The 13,596-nt window shown below is 40.5% G+C and overlaps 2 protein-coding genes across 3 annotated transcripts in view; one reads left to right on the top strand and one right to left on the bottom strand.

Moving 5' to 3' along the window:
- Nucleotides 1–13,596, top strand: part of LOC126383971 (collagen alpha-1(XIV) chain-like) — an 849,933-nt gene that overhangs the window by 537,352 nt on the left and 298,985 nt on the right. The window lies entirely within an intron of this gene.
- Nucleotides 7–5,830, bottom strand: LOC126383961 (tumor necrosis factor receptor superfamily member 6B-like). Of its 2 annotated transcripts, none has more exons than XM_050034753.1 (4): nt 4,909–5,830; nt 4,017–4,419; nt 2,274–2,456; nt 7–855 (listed from the first exon to the last, which is right to left on the bottom strand). In XM_050034753.1, exons 1-4 carry the CDS (start codon nt 4,909–4,911, stop codon nt 515–517), a joined length of 930 nt encoding a protein of 309 aa, XP_049890710.1. In that variant the 5' UTR covers nt 4,912–5,830; the 3' UTR covers nt 7–514. The 2 variants fall into 2 exon arrangements, with proteins under 2 accessions (XP_049890710.1, XP_049890711.1); XM_050034754.1 differs by lacking the exon at nt 4,909–5,830 and adding an exon at nt 4,536–4,899.

Raw genomic sequence — 13,596 nt, 5'->3', positions numbered from 1 at the left:
ATAAAGCAATCGTACTATCAAATTCACAAAAACTCTGTCTGAACACATTGCTCTTCTTAATGGGTTCAGTTGACTATTTAATCTGCAATTTCCTATGACCTGTATCCCAAACACACACCATGTGAAACTGTACGTGGGCAACTGTGCACTCAATGGGTATGGACTAGTTAACATTAATTTTGCAAAAAATTGGTAAGCAGGTCATTTCAAGCTCGGTGACACAGTCAAGTTCGTTTTGTTTGGTCGATTTTAAGATCAAAAAGACTGAACTTTGAAAAAAGGAGGGAATATTTATCAGCTCGATGCAGATAGAAGTGAATGAACTGTTTCTCTAATTGACGGGTATTCTCCTTTAACTAACGCAAAAAGTACTAAAGCCTGTATTGACAGTGCATCTCGAAAAGGGCAGCATTTCTTGAACTACATACAAAAAATAAAAGTTTTTTTCCCCCCAAATAAACACTGGACTAATCAAACTTCTTGGCACCTATAACTAAATATTTTCTACCTCAGCCTACCCTGAAATTGCAATTACATCCACCTCGTTCCTCATATCACATAGCTCCTTCAGATTTGAGTCGATTCTCTGCAGCTTGCTCTGCAGTCTCTTACTAGCACCGTTTGCTCCTGTTTTGTTCAGAATCCCCGGAAGCTGACGAACCTGATTCGCCGTGGCAGAAGCAACCCAAGTGTTGATTCGTGCATTAAGTTCTGAGAGGTTAAGTCGCAAAGTTGCTCCTTGTCTTTTGCTGTCCTCAGATGGGAGCTTGTGCACGATCTGACGCAGCCGCTTGATGTTTATTTTCTGGTGAACAAAGAAATCTGGGAGGATTTCTTTGAGGTAGTCGCCTCCATCTGCAGGAAATAAAGAAGATAATCAGAAACTGATAAGGTAACATGACTGCAGAACAGGGGCATCGCTAGGAGTTGAAAACATCCAGGGCTTTAACCCTGAAGCGGGAACAATTTTTTACCCAGGGGTACGCAGGTTTCTCCCTCGGGAAAATTTTGAATAATTCCCTGTTAAACACATGATTTTAACGTATTTTGACAAAGAACTTTGACAAAGAATGAGCACTCGTCTTCTACCTGACTCCCGTAAAGAAAGCCTCTGAAAACTGTAGTGGAGGAGGGGGCTCGGCTTAGGCCTGCCTAATGTTACAGCTTAGTCTCGCTCATATTATGTTTAAAACCGAAAAGGCCTATATGCACCGCATCATATAGGCTAATAAAGCAGAAAATGCAACTTTCAACACTCACTGCAATGAGTCTGTTTACCAACAATCTTGTCAGCAGCAAAAACAACACAACCAATTGGACCATCCGAAATGTCGCTGCACTGCAGACGCGATCACTTACCAATGACCAGGCCGAAAACACAACCCTATATATGGGCCATGTAAGCTGGTGTGACAGTGAGTGTGTTGTGTGCTGCGTATGCTGCTGTGTTGATGTCTGTTGTGCTCCCGTGCTGTGCCGTGGACTTTAAGTTGGAAACGAGGTGCTAAATAGTAAAAAAAACAACAACGGAGGCTTAAAAGATCTGGGGCTGAGCCCAAAAGACCCGGGGCTACAGCTGGGAATGCCCAGGTCTAACGACATCTATGCTTCAGAACAAGTCCTTCACATAATACCGGAGTAGAGCCACTTTTCTGACCTAATTTTTGCAGATTTCCACACGTGGAAGTCATTTACAATTATTTGCAAAAAGACTTTTAAATTCAATTGAGTACAGTTGGCACGCAGCTGAGTTTCAGATCTTAATTGGACGCCAAAAGGTCTTTGAACACAGCTAGCTTCATTAGCACAAGACGATAATGTACCTTATACAAAAAACAAAAGTGATTAAATCATAACAGTGATGGATTTTCAGCAAGTTCCAGCTCTACTGGTTGAAGTTACCTTCCTCTTGACCCTCCAGTATCCCTAAACTTGACTTCCTGCATGAGTGTGTGTATTAGCATCCACCATATAGGCCTACTTTTGAACCTGAAGACCACATCTCAGATTTCAGTCTGCAAACTTCAGCTCATGTTGCAGATACAGTAGCCCCCAGCAAAGCACCAGGATGTTTCTGTTTTTAGGAAATGAGGTGACTATAACTAATGAGTGGCTGTCTTTAAGGTTGTTGTAAAAAACCTTAAAGTGCTGCTTTGGATAATAGGTGCGAGTGACTTAAAGTGTGTTTGTTTTGGTCAATGGGACAACCATTAAAAAACAAAACCGGCAACGTGACATGCTTCTTCATGAACTTCACAGGCTGGTGATCTTACTTTTTGATTTGAGCTCTTTGCAGGTGGTGCACACGCTGTCATGCCAGGTGGAGCCCTTTAGCACCAGCTCCTGGCCTGGAGCGTTGCAGCTTTTGTGTAGAGTGCAGTTCTGGTGAGGAGAGACGGTGTTGGAGAAGGTGCCATTGGGACAGCTGTGGCACACTGTGTCCTCATCAGGTGTACCTGGAGGAGACATGCACATTAGTTTTAGATAAAGGAGGAGAACCACTTCTGTCTTCTTGCCCAGGATGAGTTATGCTTTGACTGCCAGCACAGCAACAGATTTGAGTCTTTCTTTACATGCAACAAAAAACTGTGGAAATATATATGTGAGAAATTGACATGTTGATTAAAAACAGCCATAGAATAGCAGCAGCGTAGTGCACATTACTTTCCTGCAATGCATTAAACATTAAAACAGTGCTGGTGCATAAGTAGACTCCTTCAGGAGCATCATTCCACAGATTTTTGTTGCTGTGTAATAAAAAATATGTAAAACACTGAAAATGTAGTTAAAGCTATTTGCCTGTGGAGGGCAGTAAATTTCAGTCTATTTAACATGTTAAAACTCAGAACTCTCATTCAGTCTTTTAAATCCAGTTTAAAGCCTGCTATAATGTATGTGGTCACATCCATTTAGATTAGGGACAACTTAACAACAACAGACTTTAAGTCTTATCAAATAAAATAATTTAAAGGCAAGTATTCAACTCAATATAAAGTTATTCTATGGAAGTAGTTTCTAAAGTAATGCAAAGCAGCAGTCAGAGTTGCCACTATATACACTGAGCTCCCCCGGAGTCCTGCAATGAGTCACATTAAGTTTTGAATAATTTAACATGAAGTAAGTTGCTCTAATGGGCGTCATATGGTCCACCTTTCAGGCATTAGGAGGATTTACAGTATCACTTACGGGGTATTTGGAACTGTTCTTTATTTATCAGAGGAGGGGGGGTGTGCCTTCATTCATTTTTTTTTCTTTTTTCACCTTCCCCAAGCTACAAAATTGTTGTCTTTGAGCCTCCCTGAGTGACTGGTGGAAAATGCTTGACCCTCGCTCTGTCATAAATTAGTTATTGGACTTTGCTATTTGTTATTGTTAATATTTGTTATTGGACTTTTGCTCTGTTCATCTCACTTCAGCCATTGTTTTGCAGCAGCAAAATGTATCTAGTGGACTGAAAAAGAAATTTGTTATATTACTCTAGTAGGCTACCTTAAGTTTAATTTGTATTTGTAATATTAATAATTTATGTAATTAAAAGGTTGATACTTTGTGCTTTGTGATGATATAATATTGCCACACAAAAATACTCTGCTGTATCTATTTCCCCCCCCATTGTTTCAATTTGTATGCCCCTCCCCAAAGCCAACATAAAAAAAAATAAATCTCTCCCCAGTGCTTAAAAAATTATTTGATATGTCTCCCCCTTTTTTCCACCATCCCCTACCCCTCATAATAGGTTATTAGGAATATAATTTATGCATAGGTGTAGATTTCAGGGGGTATGCAGGGGACCCACCCCCCTCAATATTTCAAACGTGCATTTATCCCTCCAGTAAATACACGAAGTAGCAGGGGACTTTTATTTTAAGACATTTACACCATGAATGAATGATTTGATGTTAAACTTAAAAATAGCCTGAATAACCAGTAACAAGCATGAGCCTTGACACTGTGGTTGCTGTGGTTCCGGTCTCCCCTAAACGAAAACCTGTGTAGCAGCAGTACCAGCAGCCTACCTTTGGTCAGCACCCCTTGTGCGCACGGACACTCGCTGTGGCGGAGGCACATGTCCCACTTCTTCTTGTAGTAGTATCCCGGTTTACATTCACACTGGCAGTCACTCTGTGCTGTGCACGGCGTCTTCACCACCTGGTACTGTCCGCACACCCCGCAGCGCAGACACTTGCCGATGTAGTTCCACAGCTCCGTGAACGAGCCCGTCGGACACGGCGAGCACTCGCTCTTTTGCGTCGTCGTGCAGCGTGCTCGCAGGTAGGTCCCGGGGGGACAGCGGTCGCACTCTACCGAGACCCCGGTGATCGGGTCCTTGTCTGTGAAGGTCAGAAGCGGTTCGGCGACACCGCCAACAAGAACGGCGGGCAGTGACAGCAGCACCACCGGGAGGAGACGTCTCAGCATCTGGAAGTAAAAAGGAGACAGGAAATGACTTAAGGAAATATGGTGTTATACGAGATGATACATGGGAAATAAAGAAATCTAAGGAGATGCAGCGACAAGGAAACATGGAGAAATACCGGGAAACATCAAGTAAATACAAGAACAAGCTCGGGGGAGAACTGGTGTCACATTTGGAACAGGTTAGATAGAGCGCAATCCAAATTATCAATCTAATTTACTAAAATAATGAAAATGTTGGAAATGTCTCTGTCATGTCTTTAAAGGATTTTCCCGAATCAGATGAATGTTTCCATCATGTCATGTCCGAAAGTCTCTTAAAACAACAATAAAATAACCTATGAAATAACCCGCACGTTAAAAAAAAATCCTCTGAGAAGTCAGCTGTATAAAAATAAACCCTGAGGAGTGAGATGTGGCCCACAGACATATTTTGCAGTGAGAAGTCTCGGCTTGTCTGCGCCTCCAGCTGCACTCCGTCTCTCCACCTACCATCGTAAACCTGTTGTGTTGCTGTTGCAGGCTGCAGCGATCTGCCAGGAGGAGGATGGTGCTCTCACTACCTCCACTGCTCTATTTATTACTCTGCATGACGCGTCTCAATTTACATTCATCAATCAAGCTTTTTTTTTTTTTTTTGCATATTTTGGGAGTGCCCTGGCTTCATCATGACTATGGTATTTGGAAAGAGTCACCCCTTATTTATGGTAAGCTTTAAAGTTGCTCCACTTCCCAAAAGTATTTTAAAGGTTAGGCCGCATGGTTCATTGCGTAATTTTACGCATCGAGGATTCCCCATCCACAAACATCTGATCGTACTGATGTCACTTATTTCTCCCAGATAAGAATTATTATGAACCCAAATCTCTCTCAAATTATTCCTCATCCATGTTATGTATCTCAATATTTTTAACAAAGATTTTTTACAAGGTAAAATAAAATATATTAATAATCAACTGAATGAGAGAGCAAAATGTGCAGCACTAACCCTGTATTTACAGTATACCAAAAACTTTCCTGCCTGTTTATATTTATCTTATATTTATTTATCTGTATCTTCATGTAAATGTGTTCTGTGTGAGTCTAGTGAGAGGCCATCATAGTTGATTGTCTCTGACTGGAGTTGATGCTGGGTTTTTAGAGATACTCAGCCTTTAAGTTAATGTCTGAAGCGATCACAGGTCATCTCTGTTGGACTGCAGAGAGAAAAGAGACCCACCCCTCTCTCCCAAATGGTAGGCAGCACTGTTGGAGTATAGACTTAGTTACTGTATTCATAGGTGTAGATTTTGAGGGGATACAGAAGACACGTGCCCCTCAATATTTAGACCCCTGAGAACTTTTATTTGGAAAAAATGAAATACATTTACATACTAACTTGATGCAGAAAAGGCACATATCGATGCATAAAATTCACCAGAGGCGGAAAATTAAGAACACTTTTCAAAAGGTTTATTAACACATTAAGAAAACATACAGATAAATGTAAATACAGAGGGAAAAAATGTGCATTGTCCAATAAAAAGCGACATAAAGCCTTGAAATAATCCACCCCAGCCCATAAAATGACCCCAAAAGGTGTGCTTGTGACAAATTCTTGACACAGTTTCTTCTTGTCCAAGTTTTCTAGTCTCTGTGAACATGACAACACATATGAGCTTTTATCTATTTATTTATTATTTATTAAGTACTTATGTGTTACAGCTTTCCAGTGATGTCAAATATGATACAACACATGTTCACAGGACTGGTCAATACTGCAAGTCCCTAGAACTAACACTGAATTGGGAAAGATTGCTTTTAGATCCTTTGCACTTTGAAGCTGTCAAAAACCTGACTGATTTTCAGGTCTCTCTTGAAAATGAGATGTTGAGGTGTGTTAATGTTTGTTTGTAGGAAACTGATGACATCTTGTGGACATGACATCACTGCTTTTTTTTCTACAGGCGCACATGACGTAAGTCCATAGAATTATTTCAATGGATTTGTGTGAAAAGATTTCATGTTGTAAAGTTGACACAAACCAGATTTCTATCCTTTTTATCCTTCCAAATAATCAGAATGTATGTGATCAATATCTACCAGTGATAAAAGGTAGACCTGGGCAATTTGATATTGTAATGATACAGTGATTGAGACTATATATTGTCTTAGATTTAGGACATTGTAATAATAAAAATAATACGTTGTCTTTTCCTGGTTTCAAAGGCAGCATTACAGTAAAGTGATGTCATTTTCTAAACTCTCCGGACTGTTGAAGCTGTTCTGATATTTACCTTTACCCACGTAGTCATTATATCCACATTACTGATGAATACCGATCAAAAATCTCATTGTGTAAATATGTTGTGAAAGCATTGATAATCAACCCTACAACATTGTTGTGATATTGATATCAAGGTATTTGGTCAAAAATATTGTGATATTTGATTTTCTCCATATTGCCCAGCCCTGATTAATTAAATATGTGCCTCATAGGTGAAGACTGGTATTAGAAAGCTACCTTTGGTTTTTATTGTGGTTTAATGTTTTAGTGTAATATAATTAAACATTTTGGACAAAAGTGCATATATAAGATTGAATTAGTCTTAAACACTTTAAGGAGTAAATGACTGTAAAACCACCCCAGAGAGTAAGATGTCAAACAAGGTTAGTTCATTACTGTCAGGACAAGATCTGTTAAATCTTATGAAAATATAAAATGGCTTATTTTATTGGTGCTGAGGATTATGAAATAAACTCTGAATCTGATTTGACAAGTTTTAGTATTTTAGTCCACTGAAAATAAAGAAATGAAACCTTTTTTTTTATGAGCATGGATAATTTTATTCAGTCTCAACTAATACTAAGTGTTTAGATAGTCTCCTCTGAGCCTTTAATTTGACTTTAAAAGTTCTGCAAACATCACAGAAAATATGATATGACATATTTATAGGATAATGAGGTACAGTAGTGGCCCGGGGAGAGACTACTAGGGAACACCGCTTTGTTTGCCCAGCACTTTTATACAAACTATTTCACACCTAAGTTACAATTTCTTAACTATTTATAAACTTGGTCAATGAGAAATTGTTTCTACAATTCACTTAATACAGTGCATGTTACAAGTCAAGTTAATTTGCTGTTATTAACTGCTGTTGTTACTAGGCTATTGTGTAGCCTAGTTTCTGTGAAATGGCTTTGGTAATCAGCTGTTCAAAAATATATGACTTGGTCCTTTATGTATCCTCACAAGCCTAACATCCTGCCAGCTCCTTTTTTTCCTTTGTTTTTTTTAATGCTTTGAGAGTTTTGGAAACACTTGTTGAGACATTGTATTAAAGAGCCCGGAACCTGGACCAGTCAGAACACAAACTCCAAAAGCCTTGGAACCATGGTTGCAACCACAGTTACTGTAATTAGTGATAAATCTGCCAATTTAATAACTCAGTTTTGGTTTAATCAGACATCTCCAAAGATGGTGTGAATATACAAAGTGAGAGCCCAAGATAACATTATCATACTTCTGGTTTTAATAATTTAGAGTCCAAACCTCTAAAACCTCAATTTGCAATGATGCAACAACAACAAATAAATAGTAGATGACACAAACATGTGAGGTCATGTACTCTTCATTTAAGTGAATACAAACCCATATGCAAAAATTTTGTATATATTTGATTTAAAGGCATCAATCTGGTGAATTAGTTAGGCAGAAGTTATGATGGCAGAATATGCCTAGATTTCAACATCTTTGTGCTTTTTATGTGTGAAAATTGTTCTATTTTTACTGATAAACACACTAGTGGTATGTTATGGTGAAGGGTTACACTTAAAATACGGCTAAGGATTAGTGGTTAAACATTTCAGTAATCAAAAGAAAAATGGCGAACGTACTGATCTGCCTCTGGAGGGCCAGTGTTTCCCCTATATGCAACTATATGCAGCTGCTGGGTTGTTTTTTTTTTCCATCTTAGCTCTTTAGAAACTTCCGTTATATTATTTGGCACTACGGACACGTCATATCCAGGCCTATAGAACAGGTCTATATCTTGTCCTTTTATGAAACAAACTAAATAGCCTTATGTTATTTATCTTATTTACATGACGGCATGTCATTTCTGTCTCTACATGGTCTCTACAATTCTCCTCTGCTCTCTGTATCGGCAGAGTTTCGCCCCGATGCCCCCCCAATGGCGGGGCAAATTAGACTATGGCGGGCTGCCATAGTCTCGTCAATGTATGGGAAACACTGTTCACTCACTTCGTCTGTCAGCTAGCATTATCGTCATCTTCCTGTCAACTGAATTAAAGTTTTCCGCGTTCCGCCAATACATCAGATAATGTCCTGCGTGTAAAAGCTGTCGTGTGTGTTAATAGGCTATGTTTACCATGCTGTTTGGGGCTTCTTCTATTTTTTTCTCTCTGAAATTTTTTACCGAGGTCCGGACCTCGGTGACCTCATAGCTGGCCAAGGACCTTGCTTGGTATGGTCAAAATTAAAGGGCACTTTAAAATCTGCAGTTTTATCACACAACAATGACACAGATGTAACTTTTGAGGGAGCGTGCCATTGACGTGCTGACTGCAGGAATGTTCACAAGAGCTGTTGCCCCTGAACTGAATGTTCATTTCACTGCCATAGAATGTCTCCACTGTTTTTTTCCTGGCACTGTGATGCAGTGGTTAGCATTGCCGCCTCACAGCAAACCGGGTTCCCGGTTTGAATTCAGGGTGGGGGGTAGGGTTGGGTCGGTTCTCGGTAATACCAATTCGGTTTGGTACTCTGTCTTGGACCGGGTTTTTTTTTTTTTTTTGAGACCGACCGGACCGCATACGTCATTTTACGGAGTAACGTACGCGGAGCGGACTCCATGGAGGTCCGCCCGGACTAAAAGCGGACGTCCGCAAGCCCTGTGCGCGCAAAGCTCAGATTTTACGACCAGTGTCACACAAAAGACTGCTCTGCATGTATTTTTCACATCGCGGGGATTTTTCATGGACTTTTTTACAGGAAACTACAACACGGAAGTGCGCTCGACCATGGAAGCCCGAATGACTGCGGACATTCCTTGCAGAGTACGCCCAAGTCTGTGAGCACCTGTGTCTGCCTCTTCGCCAAGTGCACAGCGAGCAGGAGAGAGAGGGGGGTGGGGGTGGGGCGGGGACTGAGCTAGGGGGTGCGAGTGCGCATGCGCCGAGGCCTCTACTGTAGCCTGGAGTTTGTTTAATAGTGACGGAGAGTCGATAATGGCAGACAATTTAGTCTCGAAGAAATCAAAGAATGCGCCACTATGGCAACACTTTGGCTTTGAGCCAGATGAAGGAGGCAGCCCTTGTTTGCACTGATTGAGTAAGCTAAACCTGCAAATTTATTTGTAAGGAATAAAAGAAACAATGTGTTACTGTCACTCTGTTGTCCTTTGGTTGTTTTTTATTTTAAATGAGTCAATTGCGCCTCCAAGTGGCGAAAATCTGGTATTACCGACTTGATGCGGTTTTTCACAAAAAACGGACATTTGTTTTTTTTTCTCATACCGACCCAACCCTAGTGGGGGGTTCAAACCACAAACCAAAGACATGCAGATAAGGTTAATTGGTGACCATAAATTGTCTGTAGGTGTGAATGTGTGTAAATGGCTGTCTTTCTCTATCTGTCAGCCCAGTGATAGTCTGGCGACCTGTCAAGGGTGTACCCTGCCTCTCGCTCAATGTCAGCTGGGATAGGTTCCGACCCCCCGAGACACCCGACAGGATAAGCGGTTACGGAAAATGAATGAATGAAGGATGTCACCAATATGTTTTTCCCTGAAAATGGCAGTACATCCAACCAGCCACACAACCGCATAAGTCAGTTATGATGAAGAACTGCTGTCAGGTCAACACCCTGATAAGGATGATTAGTATGCAGATGAGCTTCCCTGAGATGGTTTATTATTGCATCATCTGTCTGGGTGGCTGGTCTCAGATGATCTCTCAGGCGAAGATGCTGGATGTGGAGGTCTTGAGCTGTTGGGTCATGGACATGTGGTCTGCAGTTGTGAGGCCGGTTTGATGTCCTGCAAAATTAACGTAAATGACACTGGAGACTTCTTATGGTAGTGAAATAAACATTCAGGGGCAACAGCTCTGGTGGACATTGCTGCAGTCAGCATGTTAATGGCATGCTCCCTCAAAACTTGCGACATCTGTGTCATTGTTTTGTGTGATCAAACTGCACACTTAAGAGTGGCCCACCTGTGTAGTAATGATGCTGTTTAATCAACATCTTGATATGCCACACCTGTCAGGTGGATGGACTATGTTGGAAAAGGAGAGGTGCTCACTAACACAGGTTTAAACACATTTGCAACCAAATTTTGACAGAAATATATATCTACCGAGTGCATTAAAAAAGTCTTAGATCTTTAACTTAATCCTGTGAGGATTATGCCCCCCCCCCCCCACATAAGTGTTGTGTTAAATTTTTTGTACAGTATAAGAAGATGCTCCGCTCATCTTTTTTCCAAGTTCCACCTAGCTGGTTATACAAGCTACAGTACTGTCTCATGTTTGTACAGTGCTCCATGTGCTGCAAAAATGAAGAGCTCTAAAGCGGCCTTCACATGATAAGAACAATGCGCTTCGCTCACCGCTCACCGCGGCACCGCGGCACCGCTACCCGCGGTGGGTAGTGGTGCCGCTTTGTCAGGCGTTGCCGCCCTCTCCATAGACAAACAATGGGACAGCCAGCTCAAAGCGGTTTTACAGCTGATCATGTGTAGAGGCCATAAATGGTTTAGAGAAGAGCATTGTGAGAAGCATTCCGTTTTTCACTAAGAGCAAGTATGTCTAGAAAATTAAAGATAGGTTAAAGGAAGTCAAAAACAAATTTGGCTCAGAAATAACAGTTTTTAAAACAGCCATACTGCCTGTCTTCACATATATAAATAAAATATAATGTACCCACAGTTATCAAACAAGAAATGTGCCGAGGAATCAAATTATAGGCCTACCTTTGTTTAAAGCGTAAATAAATAAAAATTGAAATGTTTTGAGCCAACTCTCTATGGAAAAGTCTGCCATGCTTTATATCTCCAGAAACTAATAAAAGTGGTTTATAAAGGAAACTATGCCAGTGTTAACATGCCAAACTAAGATGGTGAACAATAAACATCCTCCTTAACACCAGCATATTACTGGGTGCATGTTAGCTTTTAATACAGCTGCAGAGTGCATACTTTGCTCTGCTTTGAAAGAATATAACTGCCTCCGCCACAAGCTATCTTTGGTGGTCTGTATTTTTTTTTAGGGAGAATCCCTTTTACAATTTGTTTAATGGAGGCGCATTATGTCTCATACCCCAGTCATGACCTCAGGAGGAAGCCATGTTGCCATGGTAACAGCTGGGGGAGATCCAAATAAAACACAGTCAATAAACCAGCATGAGGCTTGTGAAGAGGGAACCCTCTTGCAACATGTCTCAGCACATTTGTAAAAGAAGAAGCAAGACTGTGTATTTAAGTTTACTGTCTATCGTTATGGTATTTTTTAGGATAAACAGAAACAATTTTGTTTGACTTACACATATTTGTGACAGCAGTTTGTTCTCAAGAAAAGAAAAAAAACTGTCGGTGGTTTGTTTACCTTCCCGTATCCTCTTTTGCACTTTCACTCTGACCCCGAACCACTTTCACTTTTTCTGTAAAGGCTACTCCTGTAAATCTTTCCACTCATTCACTGGACATGTTACAACAATGGTAGTGTTATTGAGTGTCCAGACTCCAGACAGTCTGGTGGGAACACTTGCTGTTTTGTGAGTGGAAAACCATGCCAGATTCTGTATGTGGAAAAACATCAAAGGCTTCAACTGACCCTTCTTAAAGGAATACTCCGACAATTTGGGAGTTATGCATTTCTCTATCATTTCTTCTTATACTGGGTCTGTCACGTGGTGCTATGGGGCCTAACATGTCTTTTCCCCTTAGACTTTAATTGTGAAAGAGACATCTGTAAATTAGTGGATACATTTGCAAAATGCCTCGTTTCTTCACTGGGATTTGATCCATTCAGTCTGATAACATTTCAAAAGTCTAGAAGAGCCACACAATTAAATTATTTCATCCCCATTCACACTCATAAGCTGTAAACCCCAAAAATAGGTAAAAATTAATATAAAATTATTAAACCATTATCATTTAAAATTCGTTTTTCAAATAGAGTAATAAAATTAATGATCTCTTTGTTTTTTCTTGTGTTTGGCAATAAAAATATTCCCATTGACCAAAAAGTAAACATCCATATTGACTGAGCACCCCCCTGTATCTGCGTGAAATGGTTTGGTCCTGCCTTAGCGACGGTGCCTAGTAGCAGTCAGCAGTTGCACTAGAAGCTACAGTCATCATCATGCTACCTAGTACTAAAAGAAAATCCGGTTTTCACAAAAAGAAAGAGAGAAAGGAGAGAGACGAGAGGCAAAACAAAGGGTGTCAATATGTGACCCAGTTTTTCTCCAAGAAAGGTGGGTAGCCTATAGTCTGTGAGTGGCAGAAATGAACCTGTTAGCTTAATGTCCATAGTGAAATAAACTAGCTACAGACTAGTGTTAGCCTACACATCACTCCCTTTTAACCTACATTTAGTCAGTGCAGGTAAATGTTTAGCAAGATATTCTTTTACCAGACTCAACAACATGAGTCAGAAGCAGCAGCCCTGTCTCCCCATAACTTTACCCCTCCCCGTCCCAATGAAGAAGGTGAGCTACACATGCCAGTTAGCATCATCGCAGGGAGTCTGTGGGAATTTCTCTCTCTTGCTCTTTTTTACCATTACAAAAAAGAAAACAAAATATTTTTTAATGACAGAAATTCAAACAAATTATTTTTCCACATAATAATTATTATGAAACAAAACCAGCCTACAACTGTCTGTACTGGATGCTGGACAGTTGGAAACATTAAAGGACAACTTCGGTATTTTTCAACCTGGGCTCTATTTCCCCATGTGTATGTGTGTGTATGATTCATGGGTACCACTCGTTCTAAAAGTGGTTCAGTATTGAGCCGTGAAACGAGCTAAAACGGTAATGGGGGCAAATGCATCCCGTATAAAAGTGCTTTTTTTCGCCACTGACCGGTTCAGATCGCCAGTGCTATCTCTGTATATAGCATATTGTAGCGGCCCTGGGGCAGTGGTGACTGTGAATGAGTGGAGTCAGCTGTC

Source organism: Epinephelus moara, chromosome 22 (assembly GCF_006386435.1).
Source record: "Epinephelus moara isolate mb chromosome 22, YSFRI_EMoa_1.0, whole genome shotgun sequence".
Classification (NCBI taxonomy): Eukaryota; Metazoa; Chordata; class Actinopteri; order Perciformes; family Serranidae; genus Epinephelus; species Epinephelus moara.
Note: the sequence above shows the minus strand (reverse complement) of the source record. Positions and strands in the feature narration are given on the sequence as shown.

Coding starts and splice junctions, on each gene's coding strand:
- LOC126383961 (XM_050034753.1), bottom strand. Junction 2,457..4,016: donor ACAAGGGGTGCTGACCAAAG/GTAGGCTGCTGG, acceptor TGTCTCCTCCAG/GTACACCTGATGAGGACACA. Junction 856..2,273: donor CAAAGAGCTCAAATCAAAAA/GTAAGATCACCA, acceptor TATTTCCTGCAG/ATGGAGGCGACTACCTCAAA.